Genomic DNA, 16,901 nt, shown 5'->3' with positions numbered 1-16,901 from the left:
CCAACGTGTTTCGGGAACATATGTCACAGGTGGGGTACTCCAGACGCAGATCTGTTTGCATCCAGGTTCAACAGGAAACTGGACAATTTTATGTCAAGGACAAGAAATACACTTGCTCAGGGGTCAGATGCTCTGACAGTTCCCTGGGATCAGTACAATCTGATCTATGCCTTCCCCCCGAGCCCACGTCTGTCGCGGTTCCTGGGAAGAGTCAAGAGGGAGACAAAGTCTGTCCTTTTGGTGGCCCCGGCTTGGCCCAGGCGACCGTGGTATGCGGAGATCATGAAGTTGGCAGTAGGCAGGCCATGGATCCTTCCTTTCCGGCCAGACCTGCTCTCATAGGGTCCAATCTACCATCCTGCTTTACGCAGTCTGAATTTGACGGTTTGGCTGCTGAGACCCACATTCTGAGAGACCGTGGCCTTTCGGGGCCAGTCCTTTCTACTCTGGTCAATGCCAGAAAGCCGGCCTCCAGGCTTATTTATTACAAAATCTGGAGGGCATATGTTTCCTGGTGTGAACTCAGGAAATGGCATCCTAGAAAGTATGTCATTAGCAGAATCTTGGCCTTTCTCCAGTCAGGCCTAGAAATGAATTTGGCCATAAGCACTATCAAGGTGCAGATTTCGGCCCTGTCAGTGTTTTTTCAAAAGCCACTTGCATTGCATTCCCTGGTGCAGGCTTTTATCCAGGGGGCCATGCGGATAAGACCGCCAGTCAAACCTCCGGTATGCCCTTGGGATCTGAATTTGGTTCTCTTGGCTTTGCAGGGGCAACCATTTGAACCTTTGCATCTGGCTTCATTAGTTCTCCTGACTAAAAAATTGGTCTTCTTGATAGCCATATCCACAGCTAGAAGAGTATCAGAGCTAGCAGCTCTTTCCAGCAAGGAGCCCTATCTAATTATTCATAAGGTCCTTTCTACCTAAGGTGGTTTCGGGGATTCCATTTGAATCAAGACGTAATCCTACCATCCTTTTTTCCGGACCCACAGTCCGCAGAAGAAGAATCTTTGCACACTTTGGATGTAGTTAGAGCAATCAGTATTTATCTTCAAGCAACTGCTCAGATAAGGAAAACTGATTGCTTATTTATTTTGCCGGAAGGCCCTAGAAAGGGCCAGGTGGCGTCAAAATCCACTCTCTCAAGGTGGATTAGACAGGTTTTTTCTCAGGCCTATAGTGTAAAAGGGAAGATTCCTCCTTTTCAAGTGAAAGCGCACTCTACTAGGGCTGTAAGTGCTTCTTGGGCAGTGCATCACCAGGCCTCCCTGGCTCAGATCTGTAAGGCTGCAACTTGGTCATCAGTCCACACATTCACCAGATTCTATCAGGTGGATGTCAGAGTGCAAGAGGATAACGCTTTCGGGCGCAGCGTACTGCAGGCTGCAGTTTAAGTCCTCCGGTCCCTGGCGGTCTATAATTATGATCTGTGTCCCCCTCCCCTCAATCTGAGCATTGCTATGGGACATCCCACTATGTAATGAAGCTCCTGTGTCCCGTGATGTATGATCAAGAAAATGGGATTTTTATATACAGCTTACCTGTAAAATCCTTTTTTTGAGAGTACATCACGGGACACAGAGCTCCCGCCCCTCTTGGGTTTTACATGGTTTCTTATTGCTTTGCTACAAAACTGAGGTGCCTCCCATATGGGAGGGGTTATATAGGGGAGGAATTCTCCTTAATTGGGGTCAACCAGTGTCCAATCACCAGAGGTGCCTATATAACCCACTATGTAATGAAGCTCCTGTGTCCCGTGATGTACTCTCAAGAAAAGGATTTTACAGGTAAGCTGTATATAAAAATCCCATTATAATTAATGTATAGATTTACCACTAGATGGAACAATCAGTTTGTAATTACGCATTCCTCTTTGCTTAACTGTAGAGTTAGGATATCAGCCACACAGGGAAGGCATTGTCTTCAATGAGTCAGCCAGCTAAAAGTCTTTCACTGTGACAGAATGGCATAAAGCACAATCATTGAGGGGGATTTACTAAGGCAAGCCATCGATTAAACTTTGTTTTTTTTTGCCTCCATGGGTAGAAGGGAAGAAAATTGCTCAATTCCCCCATGAACTGTTCATGGGGGAATCCCTCCTGCAGTGCTAATGCGTTCTGCCGACAGGGAGCCTTCCCGGCTAGCAGAACACAATGATTACTGCTAGCGGCTATAGCCACTGGCAATAAACACATGTAAAAAAAATCCACCAGGCTGACTGTACTCCAGTCAATCAATGGTTTGACTTGGGTATATCCACCTATCCACCCTGCCTGTAGATGGATCAAATCTTGCCCAGTCTGTGCTAAACCATCCGAGATTGGACTCATCTATGGCCAGCTTAAAGAGGAACTAAGCCCTGATGGGTTTTATTTCCTCTTTGCTCCCTGCAAAGTAAAAGCATAATGGGCTAGTATGCATCGCATACTAGTCCATGATTGCCCACTTAGCTGCAGAAGAAGCCCGCAATGTCACCGATGTCCCCGCTGTGTGGCCTCGTCCATCTTCAACCCCTCTTCATTCTGGGGCCATGGACTCCAGCTCTGTTACTGGCCGGAGTCGCAGGAATCGACGGTCACAGCATGGGCACTATAGAAATGGCATAATTGTGCCACTTCTTCAGTGCATATGTGTTGGCACAAGCATATATGGTGAATATCTCCTAAACTGTATAGGTTTAGGAGATATTTCCAGTACCTACAGGTAAGCCTTATTGTAGGCTTACCTGTAGGGAAAAGTGGTTGTACAGGGTTTACAATCACTTTAAAGTGTTGCTAAACCTACAAACATTTTTTTACCCTAAAGTGGATGTAAACTCTCACAAACTCTCACAAATACCCAGTGAAGTGAACAGCCTCAGATGATATACAGGAATGAAACAAATCATCCTACATAAGTTTTACATTTATATCTGCAGTCTTCAGCTTTATATATTCTTTAGAAAGTGCACATCCTGTTAGAGATTTTTTCTTTTTCAAATGTTTTTATTGAGATTTTTAGCAGAGTTAGTTACAACAAGGGTTACAAAAAAAAAAAAATAATAATAATATATAGTAATAAAAGTAACATAACACAGTATAATGTAGTGACAGGGTTTTCTCAGCATAATATAGCATAGAAACAAATAATCCACAATAAAGAATAAAGTAGTATTCCTAAGTAGGGATGAGCTTCGAGTTCGACTCGAACTCATGTTCTACTCGAACATTGCCTGTTCGCCTGTTCAGCGAACAGTGAACAATTTGGGCTGTTCGCAGCAAATTCGAAAAGCCGGAACACCCTATACAAGTCTATGGGAGAAATCTAAAGTGCTAATTTTAAAGGGTAATATGCAGGTTACTGTCCTAAAAAGTGTTTGGGGACCTGGGTCCTGCCCCAGGGGACATGGATCAATGCAAAAAAAAGTTTTAAAAACGGCCGTTTTTTCAGGAGCAGTGATTTTAATAATGATTAAAGTGAAACAATAAAAGTGTAATATTCCTTTAAATTTCGTAGCTGGGGGGTATCTATAGTATGCCTGTGAAGGGGCGCATGTTTCTGGTGCTTAGAACTGTCGCTGCACAAAGTGTCATTTGTGCAGGAAAAAAAGTCTTTTAAAATCACTTGCGGCTAAATTGTCGGGTCTCCGTAATACAGAGAACACTCAATGAGTGTTCTCTGTATTAGCCGACAATTCATTCATTCATTGATAAAAAAAAAAAAAAAAAAAAAAAAAAGCGTGGGGGTTCCCCTAAATTCAATCAAAAGGCCCTTCAGGTCTGATATGGATATTAAGGGGAACCCCGCATCAAATTTAAAAAAAAATTTGACGTGGGGGTCCCCCTAAATATCCATACCAGACCCTTTATCCGAGCACGCAACCTGGCAGGCCGCAGGAAAAGAGGGGGGGACGAGAGAGCGGCCCCCCCTCCCTCCTGAACCGTACCAGGCCACATACCCTCAACATTGGGAGGATGCTTTGGGGGTCTGTGACCCCTCAAAGCACCTTGTCCCCATGTTGATAAGGACAAGGGCCTCATCCTCACAACCCTGGCCGTTGGTTGTGAGGGTCTGCGGGCGGGGGGCTTATCAGAATCTGGAAGCCCCCTTTAACAAGGGGACCCCCAGATCCCGGCCCCCCCCCTGTTTGAAATGGTAAGGGGGTACAAAAGTACCCCTACCATTTCACAAAGAAAGTGTCCCAGGTCCCCAAACACTTTTTAGGACAGTAACTTTCATATTACCCTTTAAAATGAGCACTTTAGATTGTGAACGTTCGAGTCCCATAGACTTTAATAGGGTTCTAAAGTTCACACGAAGTTTAGGTCTGTTCGCAGGTTCTGGTGCGAACCGAACAGGGGGGTGTTCGGCTCATCCCTATTCCTAAGTATCTAATATACATAGTCATAAAGGAAAAAAAAAACAAGAGTAAGTCTCTTAAAATTTGTATAATAAAGTCTGTAATATAATTATTGTAAGATTTATAAATAGCGATATGGATAATGGCCACTTCTGGACCCCAAGACACCCCTCACAGGGATCTATCTGTGTCTTGGAGTACCTAGGCCAACATCCTAAAGGAAATTCAAACACAGTAGTTATCTTTTATGAAGGAAAATAAAGATCTATTCTTACTCCGCAGCTCAATTCAGATAAACAAATATGTGATATATTTGTCACTTTGCTATGAAATTATTTTTAAAGCCATCCAAAAAAAAAATATTAAAACGCACAGGAGTTCTTTCTTCTATATGATTAAAGAATCAGCATTATCTAAATTGTGGAAGTATAATTTTTGTACCATGTACTCCAAGGTTCCCATAGTTGTTGTTCCTTAATATATAGGGATTTGTCATTAGGAAATAACAATTCATAGGAGTGGTGGAGTTGGGTTAATTCTATAACTTCTGTCATAGTAGGAAGAGAGTCAGTTTTCCATTTTCTAGTTATGGATAGTCTCGCAGCTAAAAGTATACGTGTTACTACTTTACGATATTGTTTGGGAATCGTATGTAAATTCATATTCAGAATGGCTAGTTCTGGTGAAAGTTGAAGGACAATACCTGTTACGGAAGTGAGTAAATGGGAGATTGCCTGCCAGTAGTTATGTAAGCTTGGGCAGTCCCACATAATATGAAATAGGGTCCCCAATTGGGTACAATTTCTCCAGCAATTAGGTGACGAGTTCCCCTTGAATTTTGCTAGGATATGTGGAGTCAGGTATTGTCTTTGAACAATTTTTTGTGCCAGTTCCCATAGTGTAACACATGCAGTGGCCCTATATATGCTTCGTAGGGAAGCTATCCATTGTTTAATTGAAAAGTCTTGCCCCAAATCTTGTTCCCATTTAAGGAAGGAAGGTAGTTTGCTGGGTATGTTTTTTTCCCCTAGAATTGGGTATATTGTAGCTACTCCTTTCTGTGAGGTGGCATGGTTATTGAGGAAAGACCATATTTTAACCGGGATTGAAGCTCTGAGTTGTGGATTGTGTAGCAGACACTTTTCTATTTGAATATATGTAGATCGCTCAGAATTCGGAAGCTGTAATTCATTACTTAACTGAGAAAAAGACTTTAATGAGCCCTGTTGGAAGAAGGAACCAAGTTTGATATCCCCACCCAAATTCCAGTCGTGTATTTGTACGCCAGGAATTAATGTTGGTATAATTGTTAGAGGAGGGTTTAACACCGTGATTGGAGTTTTATCCCATTTGTATGTGATGATTCTCTGCCAAGAGTGTAGCGTCGCTTTCACCGTTGGTGGGTATTGAGCTGTAATTGTGGACTTAATTTTCCTACTAAGTAACCAGAATTGCATATTAGGCTGTCGTGTGATGTCTTTCTCAATTTGTCCCCATAAAGTTTTAGGAGTAGGCAAGAACCATTCTTGCAATTGGGTCAAAAGAGTTGCGTCATAATAATCCTGTAGATCAGGTACGGTCGCACCACCTATATTTCTATGTTTAATTAGTATATGGTATGCGCAACGGGATTTTTTGCCATTCCATAGATATTTTCCCAAACTGCTTTGTAAGGATTTAAAGTAGTATTTAGGGATACATATTGGAAGGGACCTGAGTTGATATAATAATTTTGGTAAGGTCATCATTTTGAAAGCTGCCAGGCGACCAGCCCATGTAAATTCGAATTTACTAAGTGTTGTCAGATCTGTTTCAAAATGTTTCTTAAATGGTAAAAAGTTTGTTTTAAATAACTGTTTTGTTTTGTTAGTGAGAGTGATTCCTAAGTAAGAAATCCCCTCGTCTTTCCAGTGGTAGGGGTATTTATTAGACAATAACTGCCTGGTTGTGTTATCTAATCCTAGGTCTACAATATTGGACTTAGTTTCATTGATTTTATAATATGATGCTGCTCCAAATGTCGTTAGTATATTTTGGAGATTCGGGAGAGATGAAATAGGATCAGACACTATAAGCACTATGTCATCTGCGAACAGACTTATTTTATTATCTATTTGCCCAATTTTTATACCAGATAGTTTTGTGTCAGATCGTATACGTTCTGCTAGAGGTTCGATGGCTAAATTAAATATTAAAGGAGATAAGGGGCAACCTTGTCGTGTTCCATTCGAGATGCCAAAGGGCCTAGACATCATATCATTTGTGTATACTCTCGCTGAGGGGCCCTTATACAGTGCAAAAATTGCCGATAAAATATTTCCACGAAAGCCAAATTTTAAAAGCACTGACTGTAAATAGCCCCAATGGACCCTATCAAACGCCTTTTCTGCATCCAAAGAAAGGAGCAGAGAAGGCGTTTGATGTCTCTCAGTGAAGTGTATAATATCAATCAGACGTCTTGTTGCATCTGAAGATTGTCGACCTTTAGTAAAGCCAGATTGATCTTTGTGAATGAGGTCTGGTATGTAGTTCATCAGTCGATTCGCTATTGCTTTGGCGTATATTTTGATGTCAATGTTCAATAATGAAATCGGTCTGAAATTTTGGGGAGCATTGGGATCTTTGCCTGGTTTCGGCAGTGTTATGATCAAGGCCTGAAGCATCTCAGCCGGAAATTCTGATTTGGATGCCGCTTTGTTAAAAAGTGAGCATAAGTGGGGAGCCAGTATATCTCGAAGTAATTTATAGTATTCTCCTATCATTCCATCTGGGCCCGGAGATTTATTGTTGGGCAGGGAGTCTATAGTTCTAGCAATTTCTTCCACTGAAAATGGGACGTTAAGATCAGAGATTTGATCAGTAGTTAATGATGGGAGACTAATAGTATCTAAGAAATCACTTATTATCTTTGGGGTAGGTGTGGGAGTTTGAGAATCATCTTTAAGATTGTAAAGGGAGCTATAATAACAGCTAAATGCATTCTCTATGTCTTGGGGGTCTTGCAATTTTTCTCTAGTAATAGGGTGGTATAGATATGGAATCTTTGATTTGGAATATCTGCCTTTGATCCGAAGTGCCATGTTTTTTCCTGCTTTGTTGCTAGTATGGTAATATTTAGCTTTAAGTTTTCTAGTATGTTTTTCAAATGTATCCAATAAAGTCGTTCTGAGTTCCTGTCGTAATTGTTAGAGATTTTTTCTTCCTGTTCAGCACTGGGAGTGGATTCTTGGCATACAGCCAAGACAGCTGATTGGAGGAAAGGCACACACCCCCTCTCCACATAGACCAATGCTTACAGAACTGTGCTGTGACAAGTTAAGCTGTCTGCTATTCTATTTATAGCAACCTCCCTCAAAACAAATTTCAGACTGGTTTTATCTCCTTTGACAGATAATTTGTAAGAAGTTATCATGCTGATAAGAGAGCAACAAAACAACAGAAATACCCAGGACTCAGGGCTTTGGAGAGAGATAAGAAAACACTACGGATATTTGTGCTTAGGGCAAATTTAATGCATCAGGTTTATATCCACTTTAATGCATTGTTTGCAAAAAAAAGAAAAAAAAAAGTTTCTCTGTGTCCCCTTCTCCTGTGCGAAGGGGAAAAGAAGGGAAGAACAGATTAGTGCTGTGCTCAGCTGCATCTATTCTCCCCTCTTATCCTCTTTACACAGCATTCGAGCAGCAGCAGGAGCCATTGGCTCTTGTTGCTGTCAATCAGATGCAGTGAAGAGGAAGTGGGGGGTGGGCCTAAGTCCCGATGTGTAAGTCTATGGAACGTGGCTCTGTAGACATATAGCTCGGGACCGCGCAGACCACGCTTCTCCCCGTAGCAAGTGGCTGGCTATGGTAGTCCTAAAAAGAGGAGCCGGGATTGCCACCCGGGACCCCAGAAGAAGAGGATCGGGGCCACGCTGTGCAATAACACTGCTCAGAGCAAGTAAGTATAACATGTTTGTTATTATTATTATTATTTTATTTTATATATGACTTTAGTAACACTTTAACCACTTCAGCCCCGGACCATTTTGCTGGTCAAAGACCAGACCACTTTTTGTGATTCAGCACTGCGTCGCTTTAACTGACAATTGCGTGGTCATGCGACGTGGCTCTCAAACAAAATTGGCGTCCTTTTTTCCCCCACAAATAGAGCTTTCTTTTGGTGGTATTTGATCACATCTGCATTTTTTATTTTTTGCGCTATAAACACAAATAAAGCGACAATTTTGAAAAAAAACGCATTATTTTTTACTTTTTGTTATAATAAATATCCCCCAAAAATATATAAAAACAATTTTTCCCTCAGTTTAGGCCAATACGTATTCTTCTACATATTTTTGGTTAAAAAAAATCGCAATAAGCGATTAATGATTGGTTTGCGCAAAAGTTATAGCGTTTACAAAATAGGGGGTAGTTTTATGGCATTTTTAATAATAATTTTTTATTTTACTAGTAATGGCGGCGATCAGCGATTTTTATTGTGACTGTGACATTATGGCAGACACATCGGTCATTTTTGACACATTTTTGGGACCACTGTCATTTATACAGCAATCACTGCTATATAAATGCAGTGATTCCTGTGTAAATGACACTGGCAGTGAAGGGGTTAACCATTGGGTGGCAGTGTAGGGGTTAAGTGTTCCTAAAGGTGTGTTACAAACTGTGGGGGGCTGGGCTTTCATTTAGTGAACATTGATCTTTGCTCCAATCACATGGAGCAGAGATCAGCGTCAATAGTTGCTAGGCAGAATGGGGAAATGCTGTTTACAACGACATTTCTCCATTCAGCCGCCCCGTGAGACGATAGCGGGTATGCCCGCGGCAATCGAGTCCGCGGGACCCGCGACCGGACTCACGGGGGTCCCGACCGGCACGCTCGCAATGGCAGGGCGGCATTGAAGATTGGACGTACCTGTACGCCAATATGCCTGCCCTTGCCATTCTGCCCGACGTACATCGGCGTGCGCTGGTCGGGAACCGGTTAAGACTGGAGCAGCCAAATCTATGGAAGTTGACAATCAGCTCATGTACCCAAACCCAATAACAAAATGGTAGTTCTGCAGTTCAAAACTTATACTATTCTGCTGTTCAACAGCATAACTACAGTACATCAGTGTTGTGTATCCAGAGCAGGTCCTTTTGTTAACCATTAGTGTGGGGCCTTCTCCTTCTTGGACCTGACCAAAATTATCTTTTTATTGGGCACATGGGTACATATGAACTGATTGCCTTTGGCTCCTCAGTGACCTCCCTCTCTCCCATGATACCGCGTTGAACCCAACCTGCTAATCCAATTTGGTAAGTAATAGTCGGGAGTTATATCACCTCGGTGCCTCCTGAAGAATCTGTGTTGCGAAATGCATCACAAAAATCACCCTCATTCAGCATAATGCTGGTAAGATTATGTTATAATATACATATGCTGTAGTATGTAGTTAGTCATAACATATTGAGATTGGGGTTTGTTATATGCTGGTGTGTGTGTGTGTGCAGGGCTGAACTTACCATTGGGCTTGAATGGGCTCAAGCCCATGGGCCCCACTGAGATACATAGCTGAGTGTACTCGGCTCGGCTTCGCTCACAGTCACGCCCAGTCTCACCCTATGATGGACATAACACAGGGACTGGGCGTGACTATGAGCCGAGCCGAGTACACTCGGCCACTCTCGGCTCCGATCGGGACTGCAAGAGGACCCGAGAGCCGCCGAGAGGACCCGAGAGTCACCAAGAAGACCCGACAGCCGCCGGAGGCGCCATTTTTAAACTTCAAGACTGCAATGACAAGGCTGCAAATGACACTGGGGCAAGGCTGCAAATGACAAGGCTACACTGACAAGGCTGCAATGACACTGGACGAGGCTGCATATGGATGGGCAAGGCTGCAGATGAACACTGATAAGGCTGCATTGATGGGCATTTAAATGTAAGTTTTTTCCTTAAACGTCCCTCCTAAAAGTTTTTTTCCTTAAAATTCCCTCCTAAACTTGGGGTGCGTGTTATAAGCTGGCGCATGTTATACGCCGATAAATATGTTAATGTACAGAAGGTAGGGCCCAAAAGTGACTCAAGCCCATGACCAATGACCATGTTTTTATTGTAAGTGGGTTAACAATTTGCATTTTCTATTTTAACAAAATGATTTTAACTTTGTCATGTTGACCTATACAGTATGTAATTGTAATAATACAATTTCCTTTTTGGGAGTTCCTTGCACCTAAAAATCGCATTTTGCTTCTGTTTCGGTCTGTATCTTCAGTACTGTGGACAGCATATCCACCATTGGAACTCAATTCTAATATTATTAGTGTAGTATCCTCTAGTGTGTGTGAGTCACTGAATCTGGGTCAGGGTTATTAGAGGCCAGGGCTGGATGACTTATCCTGGCAGCTCTCTGGTGCCTCTCCCTGTTTCTATAATGTTGGAGAATGCTCTGTAAGATAGTGGGTTGATAGTGGGTTGAGGCTAGGAGGGGTTGCCTTGAATATTTAGGGGCCTTTAGCCAATCCCCAGGTTGAGGGCCTGGCTGTCAGGGCTGGCTTAGACCTTCCTCCTCTGGGCTGGCCGCTCAGTCTGTTTCATGGTTTCTGACACTGGCAGAGAACTAAAAAGAAAACAAATTTAAGAGATGGATCACAAACTACTGTTATTTTTTTTTTTTTATTGGGGCAAAAAGAGACAAATTTGTCTAATAAAAACGGGGTACCTCCATAACTTAGGTAATTAGTTCAAAAATTATAAAGGGAAAATAAACGGGGAAAGGGCAAGTATTTGAATGGAGGGCCTCCGTCCAACTACTTGTCCTTTCCTTGTTTCTTGTCCATATATAAGAGAACTAAAAAGCCCTTAGATAGACATGAGCCATGCCAGCAGGAGAGTCGGGTAGTTTATGGTAAAGCAATGCTGAGGGAGGCTGTTAGTGGTCACTGAGGTACCCCTGCCGGGGAGGGAATTTACCTCAGGCTGGAGCTCGGGAGGCTGGTCTGGGGATTTACCTCAGGCTGGAGCTGGGGAGGCTGGTCTGGGAAGATCCCACCACAGGAGGTAGTTGGAGGGACCCTAACTGGAGAGGCAGCAGGAAAGAGCATGGGGAGTCTCTATGTGTATGTCAGTTAGGAGGATTGGGAAGAGGAAGCAGCCAGGTGGGAGGGAGGGAGTTGTCCCTGGTTTTGTTTTATGAATGTAGCGCCAGCTCCTGAAGAGCACGCGCTATGTGTTTTTTCCTATTTAAAGTTCCTAAAACCACAGTTGGGTTTTAGTGTCAATTATACCAAATTATGGTTTCAGTACCAGTCTAGCTGGATTGCACTGTGCTCTGCTCAGCCACAGGTGGCACTGTCATCACTGGCAGGTGTGAGAATGCAGTTTAGCTAGGCGCATTAAGTGCCATTCTTTCTCGGAACCAGCCCAGTGTGAGTGTCCTCTTGCTGTGCATTCTGGGAGAGGGTAAATAAGGTACTGACATCACATGCTTCTGGGTTCCGGTCCATAAGATCTGTCAGTTCGAGTCTGATCTTTCCGAGTCTCTGGGCTGGCTAGTCCGAGGCAAAGTAACTGGAGGGAGGAGTCAAAGGAAGTGGAAAAGCAACCAGGGGAGGACTCTTTGGGAGAGGGCCATGCTGAAGGCTGGCTTCTCAGAAAGAGCCTGTAGGCTCAGTTGAAAGACACCAAACGAATCTACACTCATACGGTATCCCTGGACCAGCTGCGAGATACTGGTACCGTATGATGGCTCTCTACATCCTTCAGTTACAATCAAGTCTGTGGCAGAGACTTTGTTCAAGTGCTCTATATGCAAGTCTGTGGCAGAGACTTTGTTTTATTCAAACACTCTATCGGCTGCTATGCCCAGTGAAAGGAGGTCTATCCGGTAGCTGTGAGAATCCAGTTGCGAGTGGAAATTCTCTGGATTCCTATAGTGAGAGAGTTCCTATTTTGTACAGTTCCAAGAGTACCTGAACTTCCTACCCAACCCTCTACCCTTCAAGAGACTGTTCTGTTTACTTGTTGCTGAATAAATATCCTAAAATTGGATCCAGTGTCAGTCTTTGGGCCATCTACCTTGGGAAACCCCTAGACGTACACAGGGTCAAGCAGGTAACGGTAAGCCCAACAAAATCAGCTGCTCCTTCGGGGGTCAGTGCTACATGAACATTTTTAAATTGGGCATCCCATAATTCCCTACCCCAACCAAGTTATCATCCCATAATAAAACAACAAAAACAAGACAAAGGACTAATTTCTGTGTCCAAATGAGAGAGGGAGGTGCTGGGTGACTGGCTGTGCAGCAGTAGGGAACCCTGAATTCAGAAACTCCTACGGGGATAGTGCCACATTATTACAAATTATACGTAGAAAATATATTAATCTTATATATTCCTTTTACATGTTTTTTTAACAAAAACACTGAACATGGTTTGTGTGTTTTGTATATATTTCTTAATTTTTTTAACAAAAATTCACATGTATTTAATTACGGTATTTAAATATGGAATACTGCTTATTTATACATACAACCTGAAACCAGCAGGTGATGTGCTTTATACAGGAATGCTACATTTTTTGGAGACTCTTATTACAGCTAAATAAAAAGACTCTGTACAATAGGGAGATCAGACTACACTGTCTTAGCAGACCTAATCTAAAAAAACTAAGCTTTGGCTACAGATACACGTTAAACCCTGAAGAAGCCATGCCTATTCTGAAATATATTTGAGAGTTTTGCCTCTAATCTGCTTCCTCCCCTCCAGGTGACCATGAAAGTGATTACATGAAGGACGAAGAAATTTCAGTTCGGAGTGCATTTGATGAGAGTTGGTTATGGAATATTATCAAAATTACAGCAAAACCCGATGCTAATGGGTGAGTTCCTGACATATACAGAATGTCACAGACTTTAGTGATGACTAGAGATGAGTCTAACTTGGGTTTGGGCCAAACCTTGGCTGTTCAGGCATTGGAACAAATGGCCAAACAATTAGGTCTGCTCTACACGATTCGAATCTTGGCTGGTTCAGCAGGAACTGGCTGAGATTCAAACCATTAATGAGCAGGCTGAATGTACCAAGTTGATTGATAATAATGGTAATCACTGTCTTCTCCCAGTGGGGATGGCTTACCCCCCCCCCCCTTTGGGAGTAGACAATGTCTCGGCAAGGAGGGATTCCCCTGTCAGCAATGTCTATACTAATGGGGGAATCGTGCTGCAGATTTCTTTCTTGCACCCCGTTGTTGTAGGAAAGAAATTTGCACTGTCTATGGCTGGCATTCCCCATTTGGTGGAAAATTAAAGTCATGCATGATAGCAGTATTACTACCATGATTATAAATGACAGTATCTCTCTGTCAATGGTTGTTAATGACACTGGCAGTTGCAGGCACCACTGAGTCCTTAGCAACCAGTAAAATCTCTTGCCCCATTCACTCACATGGCCGGGAATCCTCAGCTATATAAGCAAAAAAAAAAAAACACAGCATGGGGGTTCCCACTTTAGTTCTGGTATGAATTTTTATAGGAAACCCTATCCAATAATAAAAAAATTAGGTCCCCCTAAAAATCCACACCAGACTTTAAAACCAAGCATGCAACCTGGCAGGCAAGGAAAGAAGCCTACAATCCTCCATCCTACTGAACCACACCATGCCATGTGCCTTCAGCAACCTTATGCCCTCTTCAAGCCACCCGGAAGCACCCTTTAACAATAAGGGGGCACCCAGAAACCACCACACCTTCATGTGAATGAGTAAGTGGTACACAGTACCCCTGCATAGTCACAAAAAAAGAAAAGTGTAAATAATCACAGAAACAGTTTTTGACAAGTACAAAAAACAATGCCCACGATGCACATCAATAATAAGTTACTATAACCAATGATGTAGATCCAAGTCAATAACAATGCCCGACACTAGGGATGAGCCGAACACTCCCTGGTTGGGTTCGCACGAACTTTCGAACGGACCGAAAATTAGTGCGAACTTTAGAACCCCATTGAAATCTATGGGACTCGAACGTTCGAAATAAAAAGTGCTAATTCTAATCAAAAATATGCAAGATATTGTCCTAAAAAGGGTTTGGGGACCTGGCTCCTGCCCCAGGGGACATGGATCAATACCTAAAATGTTTTTAAAAACGGCCGTTTTTTGGGGAGCACTGATTTTAATGACGATTAAAGTGAAAAAAAGTGAAATATTCCTTTAAATATCGTGCCTGGGGGGTGTCTATGGTATGCCTGTGAAGTGGCACGTGTTTCCCATGTTTAGAACATCATTGAGAAAAATGGTATAGGTAGCCCCCCTGCCCATTACCAGCCCCTTTGGGTCTTGTACGGATATTAAGGGGAACCCCGTACCCATATTAAAAAAAAGGAAAGGCGTGGGGCCCCCAGGCCCTATTTACGCAGAACAGGAGTATACAAGCGGTGCAAACAAGACAGGGACTGTGTAGGTTTGTTGTGTTAAAGTGGAAATAAACCCATCGATTTAAACAGTTAAAAAAAAAAAGGCTTGCCGGGAATGCTAACTGCACATTGGCTGTGCTCTCAGCCAAACTATTAAACCATCCAATGGCTGGTGTCATAACGAATCACATGTGCAGCACCACAGCAGTTGAAGATTAAACAGAGGCAAAGATGGCAGCTTCCTTGGCTGAAAACGATAGGGGAGTTTACTTCCACTTTAAGTAGAATCTGTTTGTAATTTTGAACTGGTACATTTTTAAAGTGTAGCTCCAGTCATAAAATCTATTTTTAAGCTTTTAGGAAAACATAGGGAAGGGTTATCATCCTTTTTTGCCGTCCGTCTTTTTTCATCTCACTTCCTGTTGTCTCCTTCCGTTTGCAAGTAGGAGACGTTTGTAAGTTGGATGTTTGAAAGTAGGGGCCTGCCCTATATGCTCTTCAGAAATGGGTGCCTAAGGTGTTGGTGTTGCCACAACACTGTAAGCCCTCAAAGTGACTCTTGGTGGGTGCTGGAGCACCCTGCTGTGAACGATTATATCAAGAATTGTAATTACATGCCATTGTTGAACAGTGGTAGAAAAATTGGGCCTTTGGTGGTTGTGGTGGTGGTGGTGGTGCTGGTGCCACAACACTATAAGTCCTCACAGTTACTCTCGATGGGTACAGGAACAGGCCCTGCTATGAAATATTATATCAAGAAAATTGGGCCTTAGGCACTGCTTGCTGGTGCCACAACACTGCAACCTCTCCCAGATACTCTAGTTGGAGTGCAGGAATGAGCCCTGCTGCAAAGCATTGCATCAAAAATTGTATTACATTCCCACTGTTAAACAGGGGCTGAAAAATTGGGCCTATACACTGCAACATCTACCATATACTCTATTTGGAGTGCAGGAATAAGCCCTGCTGCAAAGCATTGCATCAAAAATTTTAATTACATGCCCCTGTTAAACAGCGGCTGAAAAATTGGGCTGGTGACATGACACTGCAACCTCTCCCATATACTCTATTTGGAGTGAAGGAACGAGCCCTGCTGCAAAGCATTGCATCAAAAATTGTAATTACACACCTCTGTTAAACAGGGGTTGAAAAATTGGGCCTTAGGCACTGGTGTTGGTGCCACGACACTGCAACTTCTATTTGTAGTGCAGGAATGAGCCCTGCTGCAAAGCATTGCATCAAAAATTGCAATTACACGCCCCTGTTAAACAGGGGCTGAAAAATTGGGCTTGTGGCATCACCCAGAACCAAAAATGTTCTTCCAAGATATTAGCGGAGGAGGAAGAGGATAGACAGTCAACATAACAGGACAGTCACTCAGCAACAGCATAGGCAGTCTTGAAGGGATGTGATATTTCAAAAAAGATTATTCAGTTACATCAGCTTCAGGTGCTTGGTAGCTGTGGGTGATCCAAGACTGATTCATCTTTATGAAGGTCAGTCGATCAACCGAGTCAGTGGACAGGCGCACCCTGTGATCGGTTACAAAGCCACCAGCAGCACTGAAGGTGCGTTCCGAAAGACGCTGACACAATACTCCTCCTCCCCCTCCTCCTCTTCCTGTGTGATGGGTGTGACAGCAGGAACACTGTCTGGATAAAGGGGGCCTTGAGAGGCAAGGAAGTCCTCCTCTTCCTGCCTCTGTTCTGCCTCAAGTGCCCTGTCCATTATTCCACACAGGGTATGCTCCAACAGGTGGACAAGAGGTTCAGTGTCACTGATGTATGCACTGTCACTGCTCACCATCCTTGTGGCCTCCTCAAATGGTGACAGGACAGTGCATGCATCCGTGATCATGCCCCACTGGCGTGGTGAGAAAAAAACCAAGCTCCCTTGACCCTGTCCTGGTGCCGTAGTCGCACATGTACTCATTGATGGCCCTCTGCTGCATGTGCAGCCGCTGCAGCATGGCCAACGTTGAGTTCCACCTGGTGGGCATGTCACATATAAGGCGGTTCTTAGGCAGGTTCAACTCCTTTTGGAGCTCAGCCAGCTAAGCACTGGCATTAAATGATCTGCAGAAATGCACACAGACTTTCCTGGCCTGCTTCAGGACATTCTGTAAGCCCGGGGTACCTGCCCAAGAACTGCTGCACCACCAGG

At 43.3% G+C, this 16,901-nt stretch overlaps 1 protein-coding gene across 1 annotated transcript in view; it reads left to right on the top strand.

Annotated features, from left to right (window-relative positions):
* Nucleotides 1–16,901, top strand: part of LOC143962295 (complement C3-like) — a 324,990-nt gene that overhangs the window by 98,874 nt on the left and 209,215 nt on the right. The window contains exon 14 of the mRNA XM_077471597.1: nucleotides 13,092–13,203. Coding sequence (XP_077327723.1) covers nucleotides 13,092–13,203 — 112 coding nt within the window. The remainder of the gene's footprint in view (nucleotides 1–13,091; nucleotides 13,204–16,901) is intronic.

This window comes from Lithobates pipiens, unplaced genomic scaffold (assembly GCF_037356315.1).
Source record: "Lithobates pipiens isolate NorthernLeopardFrog02 unplaced genomic scaffold, aLitPip1_a1.2 Scaffold_8, whole genome shotgun sequence".
In the NCBI taxonomy this organism is placed as follows: domain Eukaryota; kingdom Metazoa; phylum Chordata; class Amphibia; order Anura; family Ranidae; genus Lithobates; species Lithobates pipiens.
Note: the sequence above shows the minus strand (reverse complement) of the source record. Positions and strands in the feature narration are given on the sequence as shown.